The 22,966-nt window shown below is 35.5% G+C and overlaps 1 protein-coding gene across 6 annotated transcripts in view; it reads left to right on the plus strand.

Moving 5' to 3' along the window:
• The window catches only part of PREPL (prolyl endopeptidase like), a 43,986-nt gene that overhangs the window by 3,679 nt on the left and 17,341 nt on the right, over window positions 1–22,966 (plus strand). For 5 of the 6 annotated variants that reach the window (XM_087436822.1, XM_014792316.2, XM_004436696.3 and 2 more), the window contains 6 exons: window positions 13,175–13,297; window positions 14,875–14,941; window positions 15,727–15,933; window positions 17,140–17,275; window positions 21,853–22,069; window positions 22,706–22,891. In XM_087436822.1, coding sequence (XP_087292948.1) covers window positions 13,175–13,297; window positions 14,875–14,941; window positions 15,727–15,933; window positions 17,140–17,275; window positions 21,853–22,069; window positions 22,706–22,891 — 936 coding nt within the window. The remainder of the gene's footprint in view (window positions 1–13,174; window positions 13,298–14,874; window positions 14,942–15,726; window positions 15,934–17,139; window positions 17,276–21,852; window positions 22,070–22,705; window positions 22,892–22,966) is intronic. The other variant, XM_014792315.2, reaches the window with a different exon arrangement.

Below are 22,966 nucleotides of genomic sequence, written 5' to 3' on the forward strand. Positions count from 1 at the left end.
TTTTACTCTTTACATTTTAGTCTTTCAAATTACTTGAAATTAGTCTTTTATAGCATCTTAGCTTAGTTTAGCACTTTCTTTCTTTACTCACTCAGAAATTCTTTATGCCTTCCTTTTATTTTGTTTTTACCTTGTGTGTGTGCGTGTGTGCACATAGACAACTTTATCCTACTTTGCAAAGATAAACTTTTAAATTTTACCTATTGGACACATTTTAGACCTTTAGATCATTTTATTTTACATTGTGTTTAGAACATTTTGTCATCTTTTACTTTTATCTTAAGTCTTAGTTTATAAATAGTAGGCAAGAACTACCGTCAGAGTAACAGCTGTGAGATTAGCTCACATACTGTGTAGGAGGTTGACTATTTTTCCCCTCCATTTGTCCCTGAAGCAACTTTTTAATTCTCTTTCATAGATTCTCACCACCTAGAAACTTGAACCTGACAGTGGCTCCAAGAAAAGGAGCTCTTTTAGTAATTCTTTTACCTGACAAAGTGGTCTTGCTTCCACATGTCATATGTCAACCATTCCTTCTATGAGAAATTATATGATCTAAAAGCTGCGGTCTCTGTCTTTATGATCACTGGGACCTGGGGAAGCTGTGAAGAGACCTGTAGACAAGAAGGCACATTTCCTTCTTTCAGCAGGCAGCCACTGTGTTCCAACTTTGTTCACTCTTATGGGTACAATGAAGTAGAAAAAGTAATTAGTGCCTGTAGGCAAATTAAAATATATTTGCTTAAAGACCTATTTATATAAGTTAACTAAAGAACAAAAGAGGGCGGCATGTTATAAAAGTGCTGGAAGCAAGAGATCTAGCCTTGACTGATGTGTCTGTGAATTGGTAGGACTCTAATCTTCCTGACTGGAAAAAAAAGGGGGAGGAGTTTCAACTCGATGTTCTCTAAACGTCCTCCAAGGGCTAACATTTCATGATTCTATACCTCTACCTTCTTACCTTAGCAACAAAGGATCACCTTTACATTTGGGACTCTAGTACCAACTTCTGCAGTCTGGCTGTATGTCAGAAATCTTGGGGAGCTTTTTAGAAATGCAGATTGCTGGATCTCACCCCAGATCTGCTGGATCAGAATCTCTATGGATGAGTCCTAGGGACCTGTTTTGTGTTGGTTTTTTTCCTGAAGTTCCTCAGGTAATTCTGAAATTCTCCGTCTGCCACTCGCAGTGGACCTGCTTTAGGAACTAAAGACGCTTGGTGATCAAATGTTGCTGACCTAAACCTAATTGAATTCATTCATTTCTGAGGTTCTTATTGGCAAGTACCTTAGCTTTCCATTTTACATTAGCCAGATGGCACGATGAGCTTATCCATTACACTCATGCACCAGCTAGTAATATTCGAAGTCTAGCATCAAACCAGATATCACATTTCTTTATCTTCCACATCATCCTGCTCTGCCTACAAGAATAATTCCTAAACTCTTTGATCATGATAATTTGAACAAGCTACAAAAAGAAAACCAAGTAATTAAAAAGAAGGGCCTAAATTCTTTGATTAAACATTTGTCCATTGGCTATTTTTACAATATACATAGCAGTTCCTATACTAGTCTCTAAGATAAATAGGTTGGCCAATAAATATCTCCTTCACTGGCACTACTGATCTGTGATTGATAGGAATCATTGGTTCTGACTAAAAGGTTCAAAACATCATCAGATAGGAGAAGGAGAAGGAAAGAAGGAGAACGGGGAAATTTTAAAGGAAAACTCAAGAAAGCCTGAAAGAAGAGAAAATATTGTAGTCTCACAATTTGTTTTTATAAACGTTCACAGAGTGGGACTACCGGATAGGTACAACTTCATTATTGCTTATTCCATTTACTCTTTAACCTTCTGGAGTATGGCTCCCACTCCATTAAAACCTCTGTCAGTGTCACCAGAGATGTAACATATTCCCACCCAGTAGGCACTTCCGTTTCCTGCTCTTCTAGGCTCTCTCAGCAGGTTTGACATGCTTGACCATTCCCTCCTCGAAACACTTTTCTCTTTAGGCCTCTTGACTCCACGTTTTCCTCCTACCTTACAAACCTATGCTTCTCAATCTCCTTTTCTAACTTTTCTTCCATGTGTCCTTTAAATTTTGCGGTTTTTCAGGGCTTAGTCCTGGCCCTTTTTTCTCTCTTTAATTTCTTCCTAAGTAATTTTATCCATTCTCATGGATTTGAGTACCATAGCATTTATTATCTTCATCCCAGAGTCTTCTCCGGCTGCACGGTATGAATCTCCAGTTGGACATCTCACAGACTTCTCAAACTATCCACAGTTGAACTTCAGCTCCCCCAACCCTGACTTAACTCTTCTTTATCTCATGGCTCTATACTCAGTTGTTCAAGCTAAAACACATTTTTTATTCCTTGTGTTCCTTTACCCTGCCATCACATCCATTAACAGTGTATCCCAAACTAGCTTCGTGATTTTTACCGTAGCTCCATACCACGTAGGCTATTATTTACTTAATTTTTTATGTTTAATCAACTTGTCTCATCCCAAGGAATAATATTCAGTAAATCACCAGTCTGATGTGCTAGGTATATTCTTTCTAATAAAATGTTCCTATACTCCAAATCATGTATACCATCGTGTCTGACATGGTTTCAGAAACACTGCGTTAACCTCCAAGATATATGTTGAATCTGTCCATATTTCTCCATCTCTGCCATCATCACTCAGTCATCTTTCACCTAGACTACTGGTAAAGCCACCTAACCAGGTTCCTTGTTTGCTCTCTTCTTCTCTTTTAACCCATTTCCCATACATGTTAAAATATAAATTAAATCATGTCACTCCCCAGCTTAAAAACCCTTCCAGAATTCCTTAATATATAAACATAAAATCCACTTTACCTAATCATGTCCCCCAAGGCCTTGCAACATCTAGCCCCTATCTCATTTCATGCCACTTTGCCCCTCATTCACTTTGGTCAGGCCACAATGGTCATCTCCCAGATAGAAACACACAGCTCTTTCCCATCCCTCTTGGGGCCTTTACATACTATTCCCTAATCCCATTCACCCTTACATGTCTGGTTCCTTCTATTTTAGGTTGTGATTAAATGTTACCTCCTGAGAAAGGCTATTTCTGACCATGGTAGCTAAAGTAACTGTTCCTCACTTTGTTTTTCTTACCTTAGCTTTGTTTCCTTCCTGCCACTTTACCACAATTTTTATTTCATTTGTCAGTTTCCTCTTTTGTTTTTCTTCCCAACTAAAATGTAAGGGCAGGGTCCATGTCTGTCTTGTTCAACATTGCTTCCTTATTGTCTGAGACAGTGCATAAACTAATAATAAATATTGTCGAATGATGACCATCCCCATAAATAGAGGCCTACATCTATTTTATAGAATGCCATTCTGTGGATTGCAATATAATTCTTTTTTTTTTAGAATTATAAGAATGTTTATTTTTCCCTTATACTTTTCTGTAATTTCTACGGTAAAAGAAAAAAACTTATTTTAAGATACCAGCTGAAAAGTGTTCCGTGAAGCAAACAAATAGTTCCACCAGCAGAAAGTTGATAGCCCAGGGCAGACAAACACAAGACTGCTAATGGGCTGGGCTGGGCTGTAGTCACTGATTAGGACAAGTCAGCACCAACAGGCTGGGCTGCAGGGTTGAAAAGAAACTCCACAGGACCTGCGTGAGGCTGCAGGCACTGGCTTCTGGCAGGCCTTTGATTCTTGGATGTAAGTCCCAGAATAAAGGATTGAGCCAGACAAAAAAGGAAGGACTCAGGATGTAGTTAAGGTTAACACCAGGCAGTGTTAACCAGGCAGTTAAGGTTAACACCAAGCAATATGTGTGAGACCTCCAAATAGAGAGAGGGCATCACTACATGTAGTGTAGCCAAAATGGTCAAAGATGAACCAAAAAAAGTAAGCAGGGGCCAGATCATGTATAGGCAGTTTTGTAAATCTTGTGAGAAGTTTGAACTGCAGCCTAAAAGCAATAGAAAACCATTGAAAAATGTAGGTGCAATTAGATTTGCATTTTAGAAGAATCACTCTGACAGAATTGCAGAAAATAGATTGGAAATAAGAAGCCTTGTCAGTAACTCAGATGAGTGAAGATAAGACCCTAAACTAAGGCCATACCTGTAAGAATGGAGAAAAGTATAAGATTTGAGGGAGGATTGAAGAGAAAGAATTAATCAAACTTTGTCACTAGAGAGTGATTACATTTTATTTGGGACATCTTAGTAGAAGAATAGAGAATATAGGGTGAAGATCTCGTGTCTGTTTGGATTCTAAAATCCAAAAACCTCTAAGAAAAGTTTTTTTTAACTTATTACTACTATTATTATTATTATTTTTTTTTGGCAAAACCTGACCTAAACTGATGCAAAGCTATTATGATCTTTATTTATCCCACATAGTAGATGTTTTTTTGTTTGTTTTTATTGAAGTATAGTTGACATACAATATTATATTAGTTTCAGATACAATATAGTGATTTGACATTTATTTATATTACAAAATGATTACCCTGATAAAACTAATAACCATCTGTCATCATACAAAGTTATTACAATATTGTTGTCTGTATTCCCTATGCTGTACATTACATCCCCATGACTTACTTATTTTCTGACTGGAAGTTTGTACCTCTTGTCCCTTTCACTTCCTACCTCCTCCTCTGGTGACCACCAGTTTGTTCTCTGTATCTATAAGTCTCTTTCTGTTTTGTTTTGTTTGTTCATTTGTGTGTGTTTTTTTTTTTTTAGATTCCACATATAAGTGAAATCATACAGTATTATTCTTCCTCTGTCTGGCTTATTTCACTTAGCATTAATACCCTCTAGAACTATCCATGTTGTCACAAATGGGAGGATTTCATTCTTTTTTGTGGCTGAGTAATATTCCATTGTACCACTGAGTAGATGTTTCGCACCAAATTCTTATTGTATTTGATTACAGTGTGTTGTTCCCCTTACTGGAATGGGCACTATGTTAACTTTCCAAAATCACAAAAGGTCAAAACATGTCTGGATCATCTTTATGTTTTAGATGGACTTGTTCAGTCACATGTGTAGCCTTACTGTTACTCAGATGTTAAGGGTGAGGAAGAAGAAGGAATAAATATAACTCACAACTAAGTTGGAGATTTTAAAACACAATTGAATACATGAGTCTTGAATTTGGAAAGAGTTGTCTATATATAGGTAGTAGTTAAAGCCATTAGAGCCATAACACTATATTTAACTGCTATTAATTATTACATCATTTTAAACTTTTTCCTCTCTCTCCATTAAATTGGGAAGTCCTTGAAGACAAGAATTTTATAATATACATCGTTATATGCCCAACACATAGCATAATAACTGCCATATAGTAGGTAAGCAATAAATGTTTGTGGAATGAATTAATAATTAAATGAGTGAATTTTTTTCTTTCCGTGTAACCATAAATTTTATTGCTGGAAGAAAGATCCCAGAAATCATACAGTCCAAGCTCTTCCTTTAGGTCCTTGATCTATTTTGAATTCATTTTTTGTAATGGTGTGAGAGGTTGGGGTTCAACTTCATTATTTTGCTTATGAATATTCAGTTATCCCAGTACCATTTGTTGAAAAGACTATTTTCCCTTTGAATTGTCTTAGCACCCTTGTTGAAAATCTATTGACCACAAACATAAGGGTTTATTTCTCAACTCTCAGTTCTATCCTTTTGATCTGTATGTCTGTCGTTAGGCCAGTACCACACTCTATTGATTGCCATAGCTTTGTAGTAAGTTTTGAAATCAGGAGGTATGTGAGTTCTTTCTTTATAAATGAAAAAGCTGAAGCTGCAGAGGCCAAGATTAAGTAAAAAAAATTAGTAGAGTCAGAGCTAGACCTCAGATAACCTAATTCATGTTACCTTTTTTTAATACCTTTTTTTATAAATTATTACCAATATATACAAAGCCAGAGAGAATACCATAACAAATACCCATGTACCCACTACTCAATGTGACTTTTTTCTTAACTAAAAAAAATTACAGATATATTTGAAGACTCCTGTGTACTTCCCTGATCACATTGCCTTCCTTACCTCCCCAGTGGTGATCATTGTCCTTAATCTCTTTCCGTGTATGTTTTTATGTAAATTGCACGTGTATTGGTATCCACAGATGACACATAGTATTGTTTTGCATGTTTTGAAACTTTATATAAATAACATACAATTGTATAACTTGCTTTTTTACTCAACATTATGATTTTGAGATTTCACATTAATACATGTATGTCTAGGTCATTTATTACGACTGCTGTGTAGTATTCCATTGTATGATATACCACAATTAATCTGTTTTCTTTGGACAAGCATGTAGGTTGTGTCCAACTTTCAGACTTATAAAAAAGAAACTGCAAAGCACAATCTTGTATGTATCTCCTTATCCATGTGTGCTAGTCTTTCTCTAGAGTCTGTATCTAGAATTAGAATTTCTGATTGTATTCACATTCTAATTTTCTTGTCAGGTTAATTTCTAAATTGATAGAACTATCTTTTACTCAACCTAGGAAGGAAGATATGAAAATTCTATCTCTGTATCTTGAATAACACTTCATATTATCAGACGTTTTTCTTTTTGCCCTTCTGGTGGATAAATAGTATGTCGTTGTCATTTAATTTTCATTGCCCTGATGAATGAGGTTGAGCATTCTTTCTTATGTTTATTAACCCCATTGGTTTTGTCTTCTTGAATTGCTTATTTTGCTCTTTGACCATTTTTCCTATTGAGTTTACCTTTTTCTTACTGATTCATAAGAGTTCTTTACATGTCCTTTGTATTTTATGTGTGCTGTAGATATTTTCTCCATATTTGTGTTATGTCTTTTCACTTTGTTTATGATATCTTTTGTTAGAGGTTTTTAAAATTTTTATGTTTTGTGCTGTCTGTGTTTAATTCAACTCAGCAGTTATTTGTTGAGCACCTGCTATGCACTGTTCTAGCCATTGGGTATATAGCACTGAGCAGAGGAAACAAATATTTTTGCCTTCATGGAGCTTACCGTTCTAGGGAGGGGGAGAGTAAAGAATAAAGAAATATATGATTAAAATACAAAGTACATCAGAGGCAATAGGTACAATGAAAAGTAAGACGGAAGGAATGAATAGGCTGTGTTGGGATAGGGAGAATTGTTACTCTAGTGGGGTGGTCAGAGAAAGCTGAGAAGATGACATTTGAGCAATAGCTTTAAGTAGGTGTTGGGGCGTAGATCACAGCAAGTTCTAAGAAACTGAGGTGGGAGCAAGCCTGACGTGTCAGGAAACATTAAAGAGGCCAGTGTGGCTCAGTAAAGTGGGCGTAGAAGCACTAAAGTAGATGAGGTCAGCAAGGTAATGGGGCAAGATCCTTTAGGACCTTGAGACCATTTTAAGGATTTTTGTTTTTCCTCTTGCGCGAGATGGGAAAACCATTGGAGGAGTTTTGAGTGAAGAGGTGATATGATCTGACTTTAGGCTCACTCTAGCTCCTTTGTTAAAAATAGACTATGGAGGGGCCGGCCCTGTGGCCTAGTGGTTGGGTTGGGTGCGCTCTGCTTCAGCAGCCCCAGTTCGGTTCCAGGCGTGGACCTACACCACTCATCGGTGGACATGTTGTGGTGGTGACCCACATACAAAATAGAGGAAGATTGGCACAAATGTTAGCTGACAGGGCGAATCTTCCTCAAGCAAAAAAAAAAAAAAATACACTATGGAAGGCAGAGGCAGAAGCAGAGAGAGCGTTTAGGCTTTTGCAGTAATCCAAAGGAGAAATGATACTGGTACCACCAGGGTAGTTCCAATACAAGTGTTGAGAAGTGGTCAGATTCTAGATATTATCTGGAAGGTAGAATTGACAGGTTTTGCAGATCACTTGGTTGTGGCAAGAGAGAAAGATGAAGAAGACTCTGAGGCTTTTATACTTGTGCAGCTGGAAGGACAGAGTTGTCATTTATAAAGATAGGAAAGATTGCCTGAAGAACAGGAGATTTTTGTGGGGAGATTAGAAGTTCAGTTTTGGACATTTTTTGGCATACCTATTAGACATCTAAGTAGAAATATTGAGTAGTCAGATATACAAGTTCAGCTTGTTCAGGGGAAAGGTTCAGGCTACAGGTATAAATTTGGGAATCCTCAGCAAATAAATAGCATTTAAGGTCATGAGGCTGGATGGGATCACCAAGGGAATTAGTGCAGACAATAGATAAAGAAGTGGTCCAGGGGCCGGCCCTGTGGCATAGCGGTTAAGTGCGCGCGCTCTGCTACTGGCAGCCTGGGTTCTGATCCCAGGTGCACACCAACGCACCACTTGTCAAGCCGTGCTGTGGCGGTGTCCCACATAAAGTGGAGGAAGATGGGCACGAATGTTAGCCCAGGGCCAGTCTTCCTCATCAAAAAGAGGAGGATTGGCATGGATGTTAGCTCAGGGCTGAGCTTCCTCACAAAAACAAAGAAAGAAACAAACAAAAAACAAACAAAACAAAACAAAAATAAGAAGTGGTCCAGGGCATGTCCATGTTAAGAAGCAAGGGAATTGAATAGGAACCAGCTAAAGAGACTGAGAAGGGCCAGTGAAATAGAAGGAAAACAATGAGAATGAGGTGTCCTGGAAACCAAGTGAAGAAAAGTGTTTTTAAGAGGAGAAAGTGATAAACTGTGTCTTGATGCCGATAGGTCAAGTAGTATGAATACCTAGAATTAACATTTGTACTTTGCAATGTGGTGGCCATGAGTGACCTAGACAAGAGCAGTTAGTGGAGGGAGAAGGGCAGAAATCTTGCTGGGCTCAGGAGAAGGGGGAGGAGAGGAATTAGAGGCAAGGAACGTAGGAAACAATTACTTTCCTTCATTTAACAATCACTTTTAAATAACAAAATAAACAGGACGTGTAACTAGATATTTTAAATGAATATCATTAAAATTCTTGAAAAGTGTTTCACAGTTGCTAAATAAGATGTGTGCTAATCCAAATACACTCAGGTGTGTTAATTATGGATTTAGTATGGTCCTGGGTAAAATAACACAGACCATTTATCAAGTCAAGGAAGTTTCTCTCTATTCTTAATTTAAGGTTTTATCATTTTTTTAAGTATGTTGATTATTTTCTGGTTTTTTTCCTGCATTAATTGAAATGGCCCTAAGATTTATCTGCTTTATTTGTGTTAGATTACATTGATAGGTTTTTCTAATGTTGAACCATCCTTTCATTCTTAAAATAAATCCTACTTGATCACATAGGGTTTTATTATTACTATTATTGTTTTTGTTTTATGCTTTTTAAAAATGTATTGTTTTATCATATTTTAGGTTTTTAAAATCCATATTTTACAGCAAGATTGATTTTTAGTTGTCTTGTATTATCATTGTCCAGTTTTGGTGTCAAGGTTATATCAGCCTGGTAAAATAAGTTGAGTAGTTTTAAACAGTTGACCTTTTTTTCTTAAGTAGTTGGCATATGAAAAGATTATCTGTTCCTTGAGGATTCAAGAAAGCTACCTTTAAAGGTGGCTGGGTTTGGTGTTTCTTTTAAGAAGGGGACAATTAATTACCAATTCAATTTCTTTGGTATTTATTAGCTTATACAGCTCTTCTATTTTTTGAGTCAGTTTTTGAACCTAAGTTCATTTAGTTTCTGGAAAATAATCCATTTTTATCTATGTTTTCAAATGTATTAGCATAAATAACTTTATTGTGATTTTTAAAAATTTCTATTATATCTGTAATTGTGCTACCTTTTTCATTCCTAATATTCTTTATGTCTTTTTTTGATCAGTTTTGCTATATATGTCTTTTTTAAGAACTGGCTTTTCATTTATCTATTTATTTTTTTGTGAGGAAAATCGGCCCTGAGCTAACATCTGCCAATCCTCCTCTTTTTGCTGAGGAAGACTGGCCCTGGACTAACATCCATGCCCATCTTCCTCCATTTTATATGGGACGCTGCCACAGCATGGCTTGACAAGTGGTTCGTTGGGGTGCACCCGGGATCTGAACCGGCGAATCCTGGGCCGCCGCAGCGGAGCGCGCACACTTAACTGCTTGCACCACCAGGCCGGCCTCAGAACCAGCTTATTATTTTGTTGATCATCTCTTTAGTTTCTTTATCAATTTCATTGAAACAAATTAATTTTATTTCCCTTCTTCTACTTTGTTTTCTCTTTTTTTGTCTTCTTAAATTGAAATTCTTCATATTGCATTGTATTGGGAAACACAAAACGTCAGCTTGTCCCACTATTAATGATGCTGAGCTTGATAATTTTGGTTAAGGTGATAACTGCCTGTTCTCTCCATTGTTAAAGGGCATTATTCCCTTCGCAATTACTAAGTAATCTGTAGGATAATACTTTGGTACTGTGAAAGTATTGTATTACCCAACATCATTTCACCTAATGAATTTTACAACCATTAATGATCTTTACCCTAATCAGTTGTTTCACTGAGAGTTGCTATGATTTTCTAATTCTATTATTCTTTCTACATGTATTAGCTAGTATTAGTCTATAAAGAAGAGTTTGCTTTTTTGTTGTACCCTCTTTTTATTTTTTTATTTTAGTTTTGCTTGTTTTCAAATTATTGTGAATTTTTGTTTTTTCATTTTATTATAATCAGTTACAGTGATTATTCTTCTTGATGCTCAAATTATCCCAAATGTGGTGAGTAGGAACCCCTTCAAGCTGGCCCTTGTGTCCTTTTGACAGGTCTCCATTCATCTTTGAGCACTTCCTTGCTTTCTGGCACAGGATGTTCTAGGCCTACTTTTTACTCTCCCTGCCCCAGGCTTGGAATTAGCCATTTATTAATGGCACCATCATGACTAAAAGCTGTCCAGTGTCTTTCTACTGTGCCATTTTTCTGTCTTTAGAGTTCAACATTTTTGCCATAATCAAGTTAATGTATTCCATTCTCCCATTTTCTAAGTTTTCATTGTTAAAATGGTTTTGTGGTGGACCACCTGGAAGGTGGGAAGGAGTGCTTCTTTTTTCCACTAATGGAGTGGTACTATACATGTAACCTTCTTAGAATTTAAAGTTAAAGCTCTCCTTAGCTCCATTAGGTAGTATATGTCCTTGAAACTAATAGTTTATAGTCTTAATACATAAGATACTTGGCTAAAGTGGATAGGTTTAGCTGCATACCCTAATGATAATGCTAGCTGGTGTTGTTAAAATACCCACTGGTTATTGTTGGGACAGAACTAAAACCACAAACAACTTGGAATACTTTATGAATATTATAGAAAATCTCAATTTCCCTGGGAGTAATTCCTTTTGAGGAATTATTTACAAAGCTCTTGAATTCTACTTTCATTTCATTAAGGCAGTTAAAAATCCTGTTGCTTTCAGGGTTATTTTGGTTCAAATAAGCTCACTTTATTTGGATTTTTGACACAGAAGAAAGTTAATCAGTATTGTAAAATAAATTTACAATAGAAGAGACAGGTATTGAGCAGAGCCCAGCTCTGTTGCCTTTGGCCCCGCGATGGCCGCGGCTCTCAGTAAGAATGGGTCTTTAAAAGTAACAGAGCCCAGCCTCCCAACCTAGAACATACCAGGAACTGCAAGGTGGTAGAAAGACCTACTCTTTGTAGCTATCGTGACTCTACTTCAAAAATTCTAATGGGAATTACAGAATAGATAAGCATATATCTAGAAATGAAAAGGCAGCTTGTATTGCTCAGTATAGTTTCAGGATAGATTTCTAGTGATCTGATTAGTATTTTGGATGATAGTAGGAAATTATTGATATAGATATTTTGCCTTACTACTCTAAAGATCAACTCTAAATTTTGTAGAAATGCTAAAACATAAATGAAAAAAAAATATGAGCCTCCAGTATTTAGATTTCAAATAATTACTCAAGCATATTAATTATATGATTGAAGTAGAGACTGAATGATGTAGACTACCATAACAACCATTGTTGCTAATTTAAATCTGATCCAAATCATAAAGCTTCTCAAAAAGTCTATAGGAAGAACTTTGTGAAAATGATTATTTTTCCATTTAATTTGTTTTGGTGATTTTTCTATTTTATTCTTTTATTTAATTTTAGATTGTAAACTCTTTGTGATATAAACTATATTTATAGCTTACATTCTCTACAGTGTTGGTAAAGTATCATGGACACACTTGTGAAATAAATATTTACCAGCTGTTGGAGGTCCTTACCAAAGGGCTTAATGCCCCTCTGGCACAAATCACTGTACAGTTGTCATCTTTGGCAGAAAGCTGATGTTGAAAATCTTGGCTAGAATTCTTTTGCTTAAACAAGGCAAAACTGTGCAGTGTTGAATTTTTGAACTCTTTTTTAATTTGACAACTGAGGTTTGCTTTATCCAAATGTTAATAATTCATATGGAATTTGCATGCTCAGCGGAGGTCAACTTAAGCCCTTAGTTTATTAGATATTCCCAATGAGACACTGAGTGCTTATTTAGCTTTCATCTATATCTCTACTCATGTTCATTACTTTTCCATTATTCTTCCTTGTTCTTCCTTTTATAAGGTGAATATATTATTTTTTCCTTAAACTCAAGAGAAGCTCGGTTTTATAAAGCATTAATTCACCTTTTGGTCTGATAAATCCCTCTATTTGAGGGATTCCTTATCCCCACATGAGAAGACGATTATGGCTAATGAAGATATAAAGTAGGACAAATTTCTTATCATAACTCTTTCTATGAATAAAATAATAGTGAACATTTATTAATAAAGATAATATCTTCCTCTCTCTTTGACATTTCCCTCCTTTTAGGAGGTATTTTAATACTTTATAGAACTCAGTAGACTTTTTTTTGTACCTCACACACCTGGCTATTAAATATGTAAACGTTGATAGGATTTCCTTTACTACTTAATTTTGTATAAACCTTTCCTATGGTATTTCTGAATGTTCTCCAAGCACTTCTTAGTACTTCTGCATCTTAAGGACTTATCTATTTAAATTAATAGTATAGCCATCAAGTATGCACCTTATTTTCTTTGTTTACATTTTTAAATGAAAAAGAGAAGATCATTTATTGAGCTTAAGAAACAACATTTAAAGTCCGTGAGGTGCATATTATTTCATAGGTATTAACCTAACATTGTAGTACTTGCATGAAAAGGAAATAAGAATTATCCTTAAAAAGCAAAGGTTTTTTTACTAGTTTGAAATATTATGATCATACTAATAAAACTTTTTCAGGATTTTCTGCCTATTAAACAAGAAAACGAAAAATCCCTTTCAGAAAATATGGATGCATTTGAAAAAGTGAGAACAAAATTAGAAACACAGCCACAAGAAGAATACGAAATCATCAATGCAGAGGTAGGATATCTTATGTCTTTTTTTAAAAAAAATCTGATATTACCAGTCAGGATACAAATGAAATACCTTGTGATTTATAGACATAATCCCACATCAAAATTAGACTGCGTTTGGCCTTTAAAATATGCTGAAAAATTTAAAGAACAAAGGATAAGCAGAGTGTGATCCTTAAAATAAATTGTAAGAATCAAAACCAAGATGAATTTCCAAGCACTTTATGTTAATTCTGGTTTTTAGAAACAACCAATTCTGTTTTCAAATTTCTTAAATAATTCTAAGGAGAAGTTCAAATGAAACTAAGTCAAATTTCTTTATTATTTGAAAAGTATTTGATTGTTCTATGTATACTTTTTTTAATAAAAGGAAATTCACTTTAAGTAGTGTAATACCATGAAAGCCAAGTATTTGTTTGACCGTTTTATGGTTACCAAAGCCATAAATATTGAGTTGAAACAGGCTGAACATGCATGTTGAAAATTTTTCCATTAGAGTAGAAAACAGAACCACAGGGGCCGGCCCGGTGGCTTAGCGGTTAAGTGCGTGTGCTCCGCTACTGGCGGCCTGGGTTCAGATGCCGGGCGCGCACCGACGCACCGCTTCTCTGGCCATGCTGAGGCCGCGTCCCACATACAGCAACTAGAAGGATGACATACAACTGTCTACTGGGGCTTTGGGGGAAGAAAAAAGGAGGAGGATTGGCAATAGATGTTAGCTCAGAACCGGTCTTCCTCAGCAAAAAGAGGAGGATTAGCATGGATGTTAGCTTAGGGCTGATCTTCCTCACAAAAAAAAAAAAAAGAAAACAGAACCACAGCTTATAAATGAAAATCATGTACATAGTAGAATCAAAATAGCGATAGGTTAAGAATCAGAAATTCCAGATTCAAATTATGCCACTAACTACCAGGTAATAAATGTGGCTTAAGCTACCTGAAATCATATCAATCAATCAGTTACATTTAATGTGTAGGTATTAGACAAGAGCACTATTGATATGTTGGTAATATTCATTCTCTCAATCTCAAATTGTCTGTATTTGTCACACCACGGAGGATAAGATGCTTTGTGTGAAATCAAATCGGGACCATGAATAGTTGGTGGTGACAGCATATTTTAGAGGAAAGAATCTCGGAAAGTTACTGACTGGGTTTTCAGACTAGTCTGAGCCACCAGTCCTCTCATCTGCATGATTTTGAGTTATCTTAAAGATGCCCCATAGTGGGGTCAATTGAATCTCACTACAGATGTCAGATGTTGCCAAAAATATAGCTAAAGTGGTTTGTACAATCATGAGAACTGACATAGATTTTGTTATGCCATCTCTTTGTTGCCTCTTATATTTATGTATTAGGAACTCCTCCAGTGATAGAGAAAACCATGTCTTAACCACTATGTTGTAAAAAGTGATCCATTTTATATTTTTTATGTGTTAATTCATAGACTTCAACAGGTCTACTTTTTATAGATCTCATTTCTTCTTCATCTTGAATAGTCAGACCATTAAACAGTTAATTAAATTGTGTTTAAATGATTTATTATAATTATTAAATAAACCATTTGTTTCTTTTCATTGTCAGATTAAACATGGCGGTTTTGTTTATTATCAAGAAGGTTGTTGCTTGGTTCGTTCCAAAGATGAAGAAGGTACACCACAGTTTCTCCTTTTAACATACAGTCATGTGCCACTTAATGATGGGGCTATGTTCTGAGAAATATGTCATTAGGTGATTTCGTCATTTTGTGAACATCATAGAGTGTACTTACACAAACCTAGATAGTATAGCCTACTACACACCCAGGCTATATGATACTAATCTTATGGGACCACCGTCATATATGCGGTCCATTGTCGACTGAAACGTCAGTAGGCAGCACATGCTATACTCTGATTTTTCAGATTTCATATTTTTCATAGGAAATTTGATATTAACTTCTTAGAAGTATAGAAAGTATTTTTTTAGATTATTTCTGAGTTTTCTTATTTTTAAATGACTAGTTTTTAATATCTGGGTTTGCTTAAGATATAGTTAACAGCTGCACTCAAAAGCTTTGGCAGGGAGGAGAATGGAGATGGAAACCCACAGTTTTTGAGCATCTGCTGTATCCCAGGTACTGTGTTATGCACTTGACCTAGATTATTCAATGTCGTTTACATTCTCTTACTTTCTAGGTTCTGTATGGTCTGTAAATATTAGACTATAACTGTATCAAATAATATCACATAGGTTGATACATAGAATAATATCAAATAGCATAGGATAATATTAAATAACTAATGCCAATTTCTATGCAAATCAAACTGCCATCGATGCTGAAGGAAGCCAGAATATAGAGGGGGAATGCTAATTTAAAACATGGAAATAAACAGTTTACAAATTTTTTTAAGTACATCTTATGGAGTTATCTCTTTCATCCTTTGCTTTATGCAGCAGACAATGATAATTATGAAGTTTTGTTCAATTTGGAGGAACTTAAATTAGACCAGCCCTTCATTGATTGTATCAGAGTTGCTCCTGATGAAAAATATGTAGCCGCCAAAATAAGAACTGAAGATTCTGAAGCGTCTACCTGTATAATTGTGAAGCTCAGTGATCAGCCTGCAATGGAAGCTTCTTTCCCAAATGTGTCCAGTTTTGGTAAGCCACCAACCAAAACAGTCTTCTTTGTTGAAAGGGCAACAGTAAAAGAATTGTCCACACTTTTGAAACATTTTTACTTGTCCATGTGAGTGAATGAGAAGGTGAGTGCCTGATCCATTTATCCTGTGGACTCCACACCTCCCTGTGTGCCTCTTATTCAGGAGACTATCCCTTCTTTAATGATATATCCAAAATCATGTTCATGTTTTTAAAAGGATTATAATCAGAGTCCAAGTTGTATAGTGTATTTTGATATATCACTAATTCTTTGCTAATTTATTTAGAATACGTTTTTGCATATAAGTTGTATCTTAATATTTTATTCATCTTTAAGCTTGGGTATAACTTTTTAATTCTCTTGTCAAGCTATTACAGCAAATTGCCCAAAGTCACTACTGAGGAACTTCAGAACATGTTGAACTAACTGATTCATCAATAGAAGTTGTGATATTTTTACTAATAGAACCAACTTTAAATTTTATCATTTATCATTGATACATATATTCATACTTTATCCTCCCTTTTCATTTTCTTTCATAAATTTCTCCATTGTTTAAATGCTTTTGCAGTGAATTGAAATTATACCCTGTCTAGTTGATTCTAAGACATACATTTTGTACATTTTAACCTCTCTAAAATCAGGATGCATATTATACAAAGAAGTCTTACAGTCACTATCAGCCAGGTGACAGTCATGATGTAATTGTGTGAAAACTTCCATTGACAGTTTCTGGTAAAATCAAGAAAACACCAGCATTAAAGTGTATTTGGTAGTTTGAGATATCCTGTGGCTTGAAGGTGGACAGAAAACATTTAGGCATGAGAGAAAGTGATCCAGTATTTCTTCAGACTTAAAGTTAGAGGTTGTAGATTTAAACATAATTCATCTGAAAGCAAATATGTCTTTACCAAAGTCTTTCCTAAATATTGAACATTCACCTCTTATTATAGAAACTGAGTACCCTGAGACTGAAAACTTCTTGAAAACTTAGAATTGGTGTAGTAGTATTTTATTCTCTGGAAAGTTCTCTGGCTTATATATAACACAGGTTAGGTACAGTTGAACCTATGTTAGATTTAGATTTCCAGGATAAACTTGTATATCTCTTCTCTTTGGCACTCAGAATTAGAATGCACTGTGCCCTTTTTGTATTTAACAGTAAATAGATGGCTAGGTGTAATTCTTTAATTATTTTCTTTCAGAATGGGTAAAAGATGAAGAAGATGAAGATGTTTTATTCTACACCTTCCAGAGGAACCTTCGCTGTCATGATGTATATCGAGCCACTTTTGGTGATAACAAACGTAATGAACGTTTTTACACAGAAAAAGACCCAAGGTACTAGAATAATGCAATTAAATCTTTTCGTCCAGAGTATTTCTCCAGTTATCTAGAGTGCCGCTCTTGGTTGACTTAAAACGTTGATTTTGGCTTGAACCAGATATAATAAGGCTAGATTGAGCATGATCATTCTTTTTTAAGTTGTTTAGATTCAAAATTGGAGTCTAGTTACATTCAAACTCTAGAGTGAACACAAATACATCATTAGACTGCAAATGCTGTTACTAACATTCTGTCTGGACTGTGACACATGAGAGGAGTTGCTAATTAAACATTTAATAGGGTTGCCATACAGCAGTTATAAATCTCTTGTAAGTCATAACTAGAATAGCATGATGTCAGTTGCACAGAATTCACTACTCATTTCATGTAGATTATCTGAATTTTAAATTGCTTTGTTTTGAACCCTGATGTCCATTGGTCTTTAAATTTTACTTTCCCCAGTTCTTTGGTAATTCCTCCTTAAAGCTAATTTTCTTTACTGCCTTCTAATCTCTAGGACTCATGCTTCATATTACTGTTAACCAAGCTTGGGAGGAAATAACAGTAAATTTATCTGGCAAAATCCCTGAACTCTTACCCAGATATACTTTTCCAAATGACTTATGAGAAACAAATTTTTCCTTAACACCAGGGTCCTGGCACCTCCTATATCATTTAGCAGTGTAGTTTGGACAATTTCTGAGCAAATGAAAAAAAGGGAGTGGTGGGAGATTTAACAGCAAATCTATGACAGTGAAGTTGACACCCAAACAAGAAAATTAATCTTTCATTTCATAAAATCTCAGAGTTGACAAGGACCTTAAAGAAAATCTTGTACAACCCCTAGTTTATATTAAGAATTTGAGGTCTGGAAAAATTACATTATTCCAGCCCATAGAACTAACATTTTTGGTCCAGTAATGCTGTCATTGCTTTTTTTCCTGATTGTTTTAATGAGACATTACTAGAACTATTCATACGATTCCACTGTTTTATGTGCCATTTTTCAAGGATCTCTTTTGGAGATGATAGTTTAAGCTAGTCATTTGTTATGTTATATCGATGATTTATGATTATGAACCCTTTTCCGTCTTGTGAATAAAGCTCAAGATTAGCCTAGTGAGCTATACTCTTGAATAAGATACCTCCTTGCCATATGTTGTTACTGTCCTAAGTTCTAAGATTAAGTGAGTTATCGTATATATATTTCAGATTCTTGGAAAGTATTTGGCTTCTAGTATGCTTTTTCTGTCCTTTAAGGAATGAACCATAATTAAATATGTTGAAGTCTAGTTTGGCATTCAGAACCCTGATCTACAGCACAGACTAGTTTGTGGATTCTGAATACTTTTTCAACAGCCCCAAATCCAAAGGGAAGGACCAAAAGGGAAAAGCAGAATTTCTAAAGAGAAAACGGATTAAAGGTCTTCATAATCCTTCTAAGATGCTGAGCTACTTTTTACCGTGTTTGCTTTGATCCCCAGGTTTCAGTTTTCTGTTCACAAGTAAAGTTCACCAAAATGACTTTATGACTTGCATCTTTTTCTAATTCCTGGAGTTGTAAAGTTAGGTTGTTTATTTGAGATCTATTTTTTTTCTTAATTTAGGCATTTATTATTATAAACTTCTCTCTTAGAACTGCTTATTCTGCATCCTTTAAGTCTTGGTATGTTGTATTTTCATTTTCATTTATTTCCCTTTTGATTTCTTCTTTGACCCATTGGTTAAGAGTATAGCCAGCATATAGTTGGGTCTTTTTTTATCCATTCAGCCACTCTATGCCTTTTGATTGGAGAATTTAATCCATTTACATTTAGAGTAATTATTGATGGGTAAGGACTTACTAATGCCATCTTAGTAATGTTTTCTGGCTATTTTGTGGTTCCCATGCTCCTTTCTTCCCTTCTTACTGTCTTCTTTGTGAAGTGATGATTTTTTTATAGTAGTGTGGTTTGATTCCCTTCTCTTTATATTTTGTTATCTACAGTAGGTTTTTGCTTTGTGGTTACCATGACTTGTCTTCTCTTTCTGAGAAACCTGTTACTACAGAGCCACCTGTGTTCTCGCTTCCCTATAACCACATATTTGCCAAATAATTGACCAAGTAATTTATCTTTTGATTACCTGTGTCATCATCAGACAAAAATAAATAAATAGATACAAATCACAAAGAAAGTGTTGAAAATAGAGAGTGAAGTAGTGTGGGGGACTTGCCCTACAACCGTATATAAAGCTACAACAGTTAGAATAATACAAATTAACAGACAAATAATAGAGACCAGAATAGATAACTCTACAACAGGCCCTAGTATGTATAAAAACTTTATGGGTATTATTTTTAGATATGGTGGGAAATACTATTTGGATAAAAATAATTTTCATCACTTCATACATCAGCATACACTCCTAAAAGATTTAAATAATCTATTGATAAAAATAAAACCATTCAAAATAACTAGATGGAAATATAAATATTTCACTCAACTTTGTTGAAATATTTCCAGAGCATAAAATCAGTAGAAGAAATTACAAAGAGTAGTGTTGTGATTCTTGATTACCTAAAATATTAAACTCTTAAATCAGAAACCATTGTAAACAATTAAAATTCAGACGACAAAAGGTGGGAAAGTATTTACAACAAAAGGACAAGTTAATAGCCTTAATTTATAAAGAGATGTTTATTTATAGACCAGTAATTTAGACTATATCACCAAGATTAAAATGGACACAGACACATCACAGAAGAAATAACATTGACAAACATGGTAGTGTAAACTTGTACAGAAGGAATTTTACCAAAATGTTAGCCATGCTTATCTCTGAGTAGTGGAATTCAGGGTTATCATCTTTCTTTATATGTTTCAATATTTTCAGTGTGAATTACTTTTATAATAAGGAAATACATAAATATAACATTTAAAGCCATTCATTGTGTCACTGAATTAGCATAGTGCTCTTGGTATATTATTTGATTATATTTATCAAAAGTCATAAAAATAGGGGCCAGCCCGGTGGCACAAGCGGTTAAGTGCGCACGTTCCGCTGCGGCGGCCCGGGGTTCGCCAGTTTGGATCCCGGGTGCGCACCGACACACCGCTTGTTAAGCCATGCTGTGGCGGCGTCCCATATAAAGTAGAGGAAGATGGGCATGGATGTTAGCCCAGGGCCAGTCTTCCTCAGCAAAAAAGGGGAGGATTGGCATTGGATGTTAGCTCAGGGCTGGTCCTCCTCACAAAAAAAAAAAAAAAAAAAAAAAAAGTCATAAAAATACTCTTAATCATTAAAATAGTATTTTCATTACTAAGAATATATCCTAAGGTAATCATTATAAAGGTCAAGATGGGGGAAATTATCTTCACGAATATGTTCCTTTTTATATTTTTTATTACAATGTAACATTAAAATCTAAATTTTTAAGAATTATGATAATTCAACCTGATAGACTATTAGGTAGCCATTAAAAATAATGATCATAAGGACTGTAACTAATGTGAGGGGAGATATTGATATTACGTGAAATAAAAAATGTAGAATCCAAAACTGCCTCTTGTCTTTCAGTTGCATCTATTTAAAGACATGCATAAAATACAAATAAACCTTAGAAGGGAAAATAGAAAAATTAAGAAGTTACATTAATTTTTTTTGTGTGTGTGTGAGGAAGATCAGCCCTGAGCTAACATCCATGCTAATCCTCCTCTTTTTGCTGAGGAAGACCGGCTCTGAGCTAACATTTGTTGCCAATCCTCCTCCTTTTCTTCCCCACAAAGCCCCAGTAGATAGTTGTATGTCACAGTTGCACATCCTTCTAGTTGCTGTATGTGGGATGCGGCCTCAGCATGGCCGGAGAAGCAGTGGGTCGGTGCACGCCCCGGGATCCAAACGCGGGCCACCAGTAGCGGAGTGTGAGCACTTAACTGCCAAGCCACGGGGCCGGCACCTATTTTTAAAATGTGTTAGGTTAGTGGGATTGTGAGGGTTTTTCTTCCTGACTATTGTTTTGTTTTGTTGTAAAAACTAGGAGAGAGGGAAAAAAGGAAATCCAACATGCATACAGAGGAAAAACAAGGCAAATGCCATGTCCCTTTTCTTTCCTACAATTACATATCTCCTCTAGGAAGTTTATTTCCTCTTCTCAGCAAAAAGCCCTGTAATCTATTAATATGATTAAGTGAGAGTTAGATGATGTCTGTGGTTTACCTTGAAATGCATTCAAAAAAAGCTGGATTGATGGATGCATAGATATGTGATAAAGAAAATATAGCAAATGTTAGCAATGATGGTGGTGGGTATATGGGTACATATTCACCTTACATTTCTTTAAGCTTTTCTGGATGTTTAAAAAATGTTCATAATAAAATATTAGAGAAAAAATTATTTTGAATGCCTTTAGGGGAGAAATGAGAAAAATGATAGCAAGTTTTTTATTTACAAGCAGTATTCACTAAGTTGTTTTTATTTTCTGTCTGCATTACAAATTAACATATATACTGACCGCCTGTGAGATAATGTCATTAACAAGGTAGCATGCATTTGAAATATATTGGATTTTCATGTCCCGCCTTCCACTCTCTCTCCTCTCTCTCTCTCTCTAGCTATTTTGTTTTCCTTTATCTTACAAAAGACAGTCGTTTCCTCACCATAAATATTATGAACAAGACCACTTCTGAAGTGTGGCTGATAGATGGCCTAAGCCCTTGGGACCCACCAGTACTCATCCAGAAGCGAATACATGGGGTCCTTTACTACGTTGAACATAGAGATGATGAATTATACATTCTCACTAATGTTGGCGAGCCTACAGAATTCAAGGTAATCCTGTATTCTTCTTGTCCCATTTGGACTGTTAAGAAGTGTCACACTTCCATCATCAACATTTCTTGCTCAAAGAATTAATTGTTTTGTACCTCTTGGTAAAGTGTAGAAATTGATGCTACCTTCCTGTGCATAACCAATCCCATTTCTCTTCCCTTAGAGCTAATGCTTCTATATATTTTAATTGTGCCTAAAAATCTTAGTAAACAAAACATACTGTACCCTGATTACATCGGTTATCAAAGCCAAACTTGGTGGCTTTAAAGAACATACTTTTATAAACTCATGATTTTGTGAGTTAGCAATTTGGATTGCTCTCAGCTAGGCAGTTCTGCTAGTCTAAGCTAGACTCACTGAACTTCCACAGTCAGCTGGCTGCCAGTGCCCTCACTCACATGTCCATTGGTTGGCTGTCAGCTAAGCACTGGGCCATACTCTCCCACCATCCAGCAGGCTAGCCTGGGCTCTTTCATATGGTGATGGTCACACTTCAGCCCTGATGCAGAGTTAGTTCCTTCAGCTCTTCATGAAACAGTGAAGACTACTATGGTCTAGTTTTCAGTGGTTTCATCTCTGGATGCTGTAGTCATCATGTTCTGTTACCTAGATCTCTTCTAACTTTATTCCACACAGCTAATGAGAACAGCAGCTGATACCCCTGCTATTATGAATTGGGATTTATTTTTCACCATGAAGAGAAATACCAAAGTTGTAGACTTGGACATGTTTAAGGATCACTGTGTTCTATTCCTGAAGCACAGCAATCTGCTTTATGTTAATGTGATTGGTCTGGCTGATGATTCAGTTCGGTCTCTAAAGGTATGTTTAATTTTCAAAAGACAATACTTTTAATCAAAATACATGCATTTTAGCTTAACAGAACATCAAATATTG

This window comes from Ceratotherium simum, chromosome 11 (genome assembly GCF_057802395.1).
Source record: "Ceratotherium simum simum isolate JZ-2026a chromosome 11, ASM5780239v1, whole genome shotgun sequence".
Taxonomy (NCBI): Eukaryota; Metazoa; Chordata; class Mammalia; order Perissodactyla; family Rhinocerotidae; genus Ceratotherium; species Ceratotherium simum.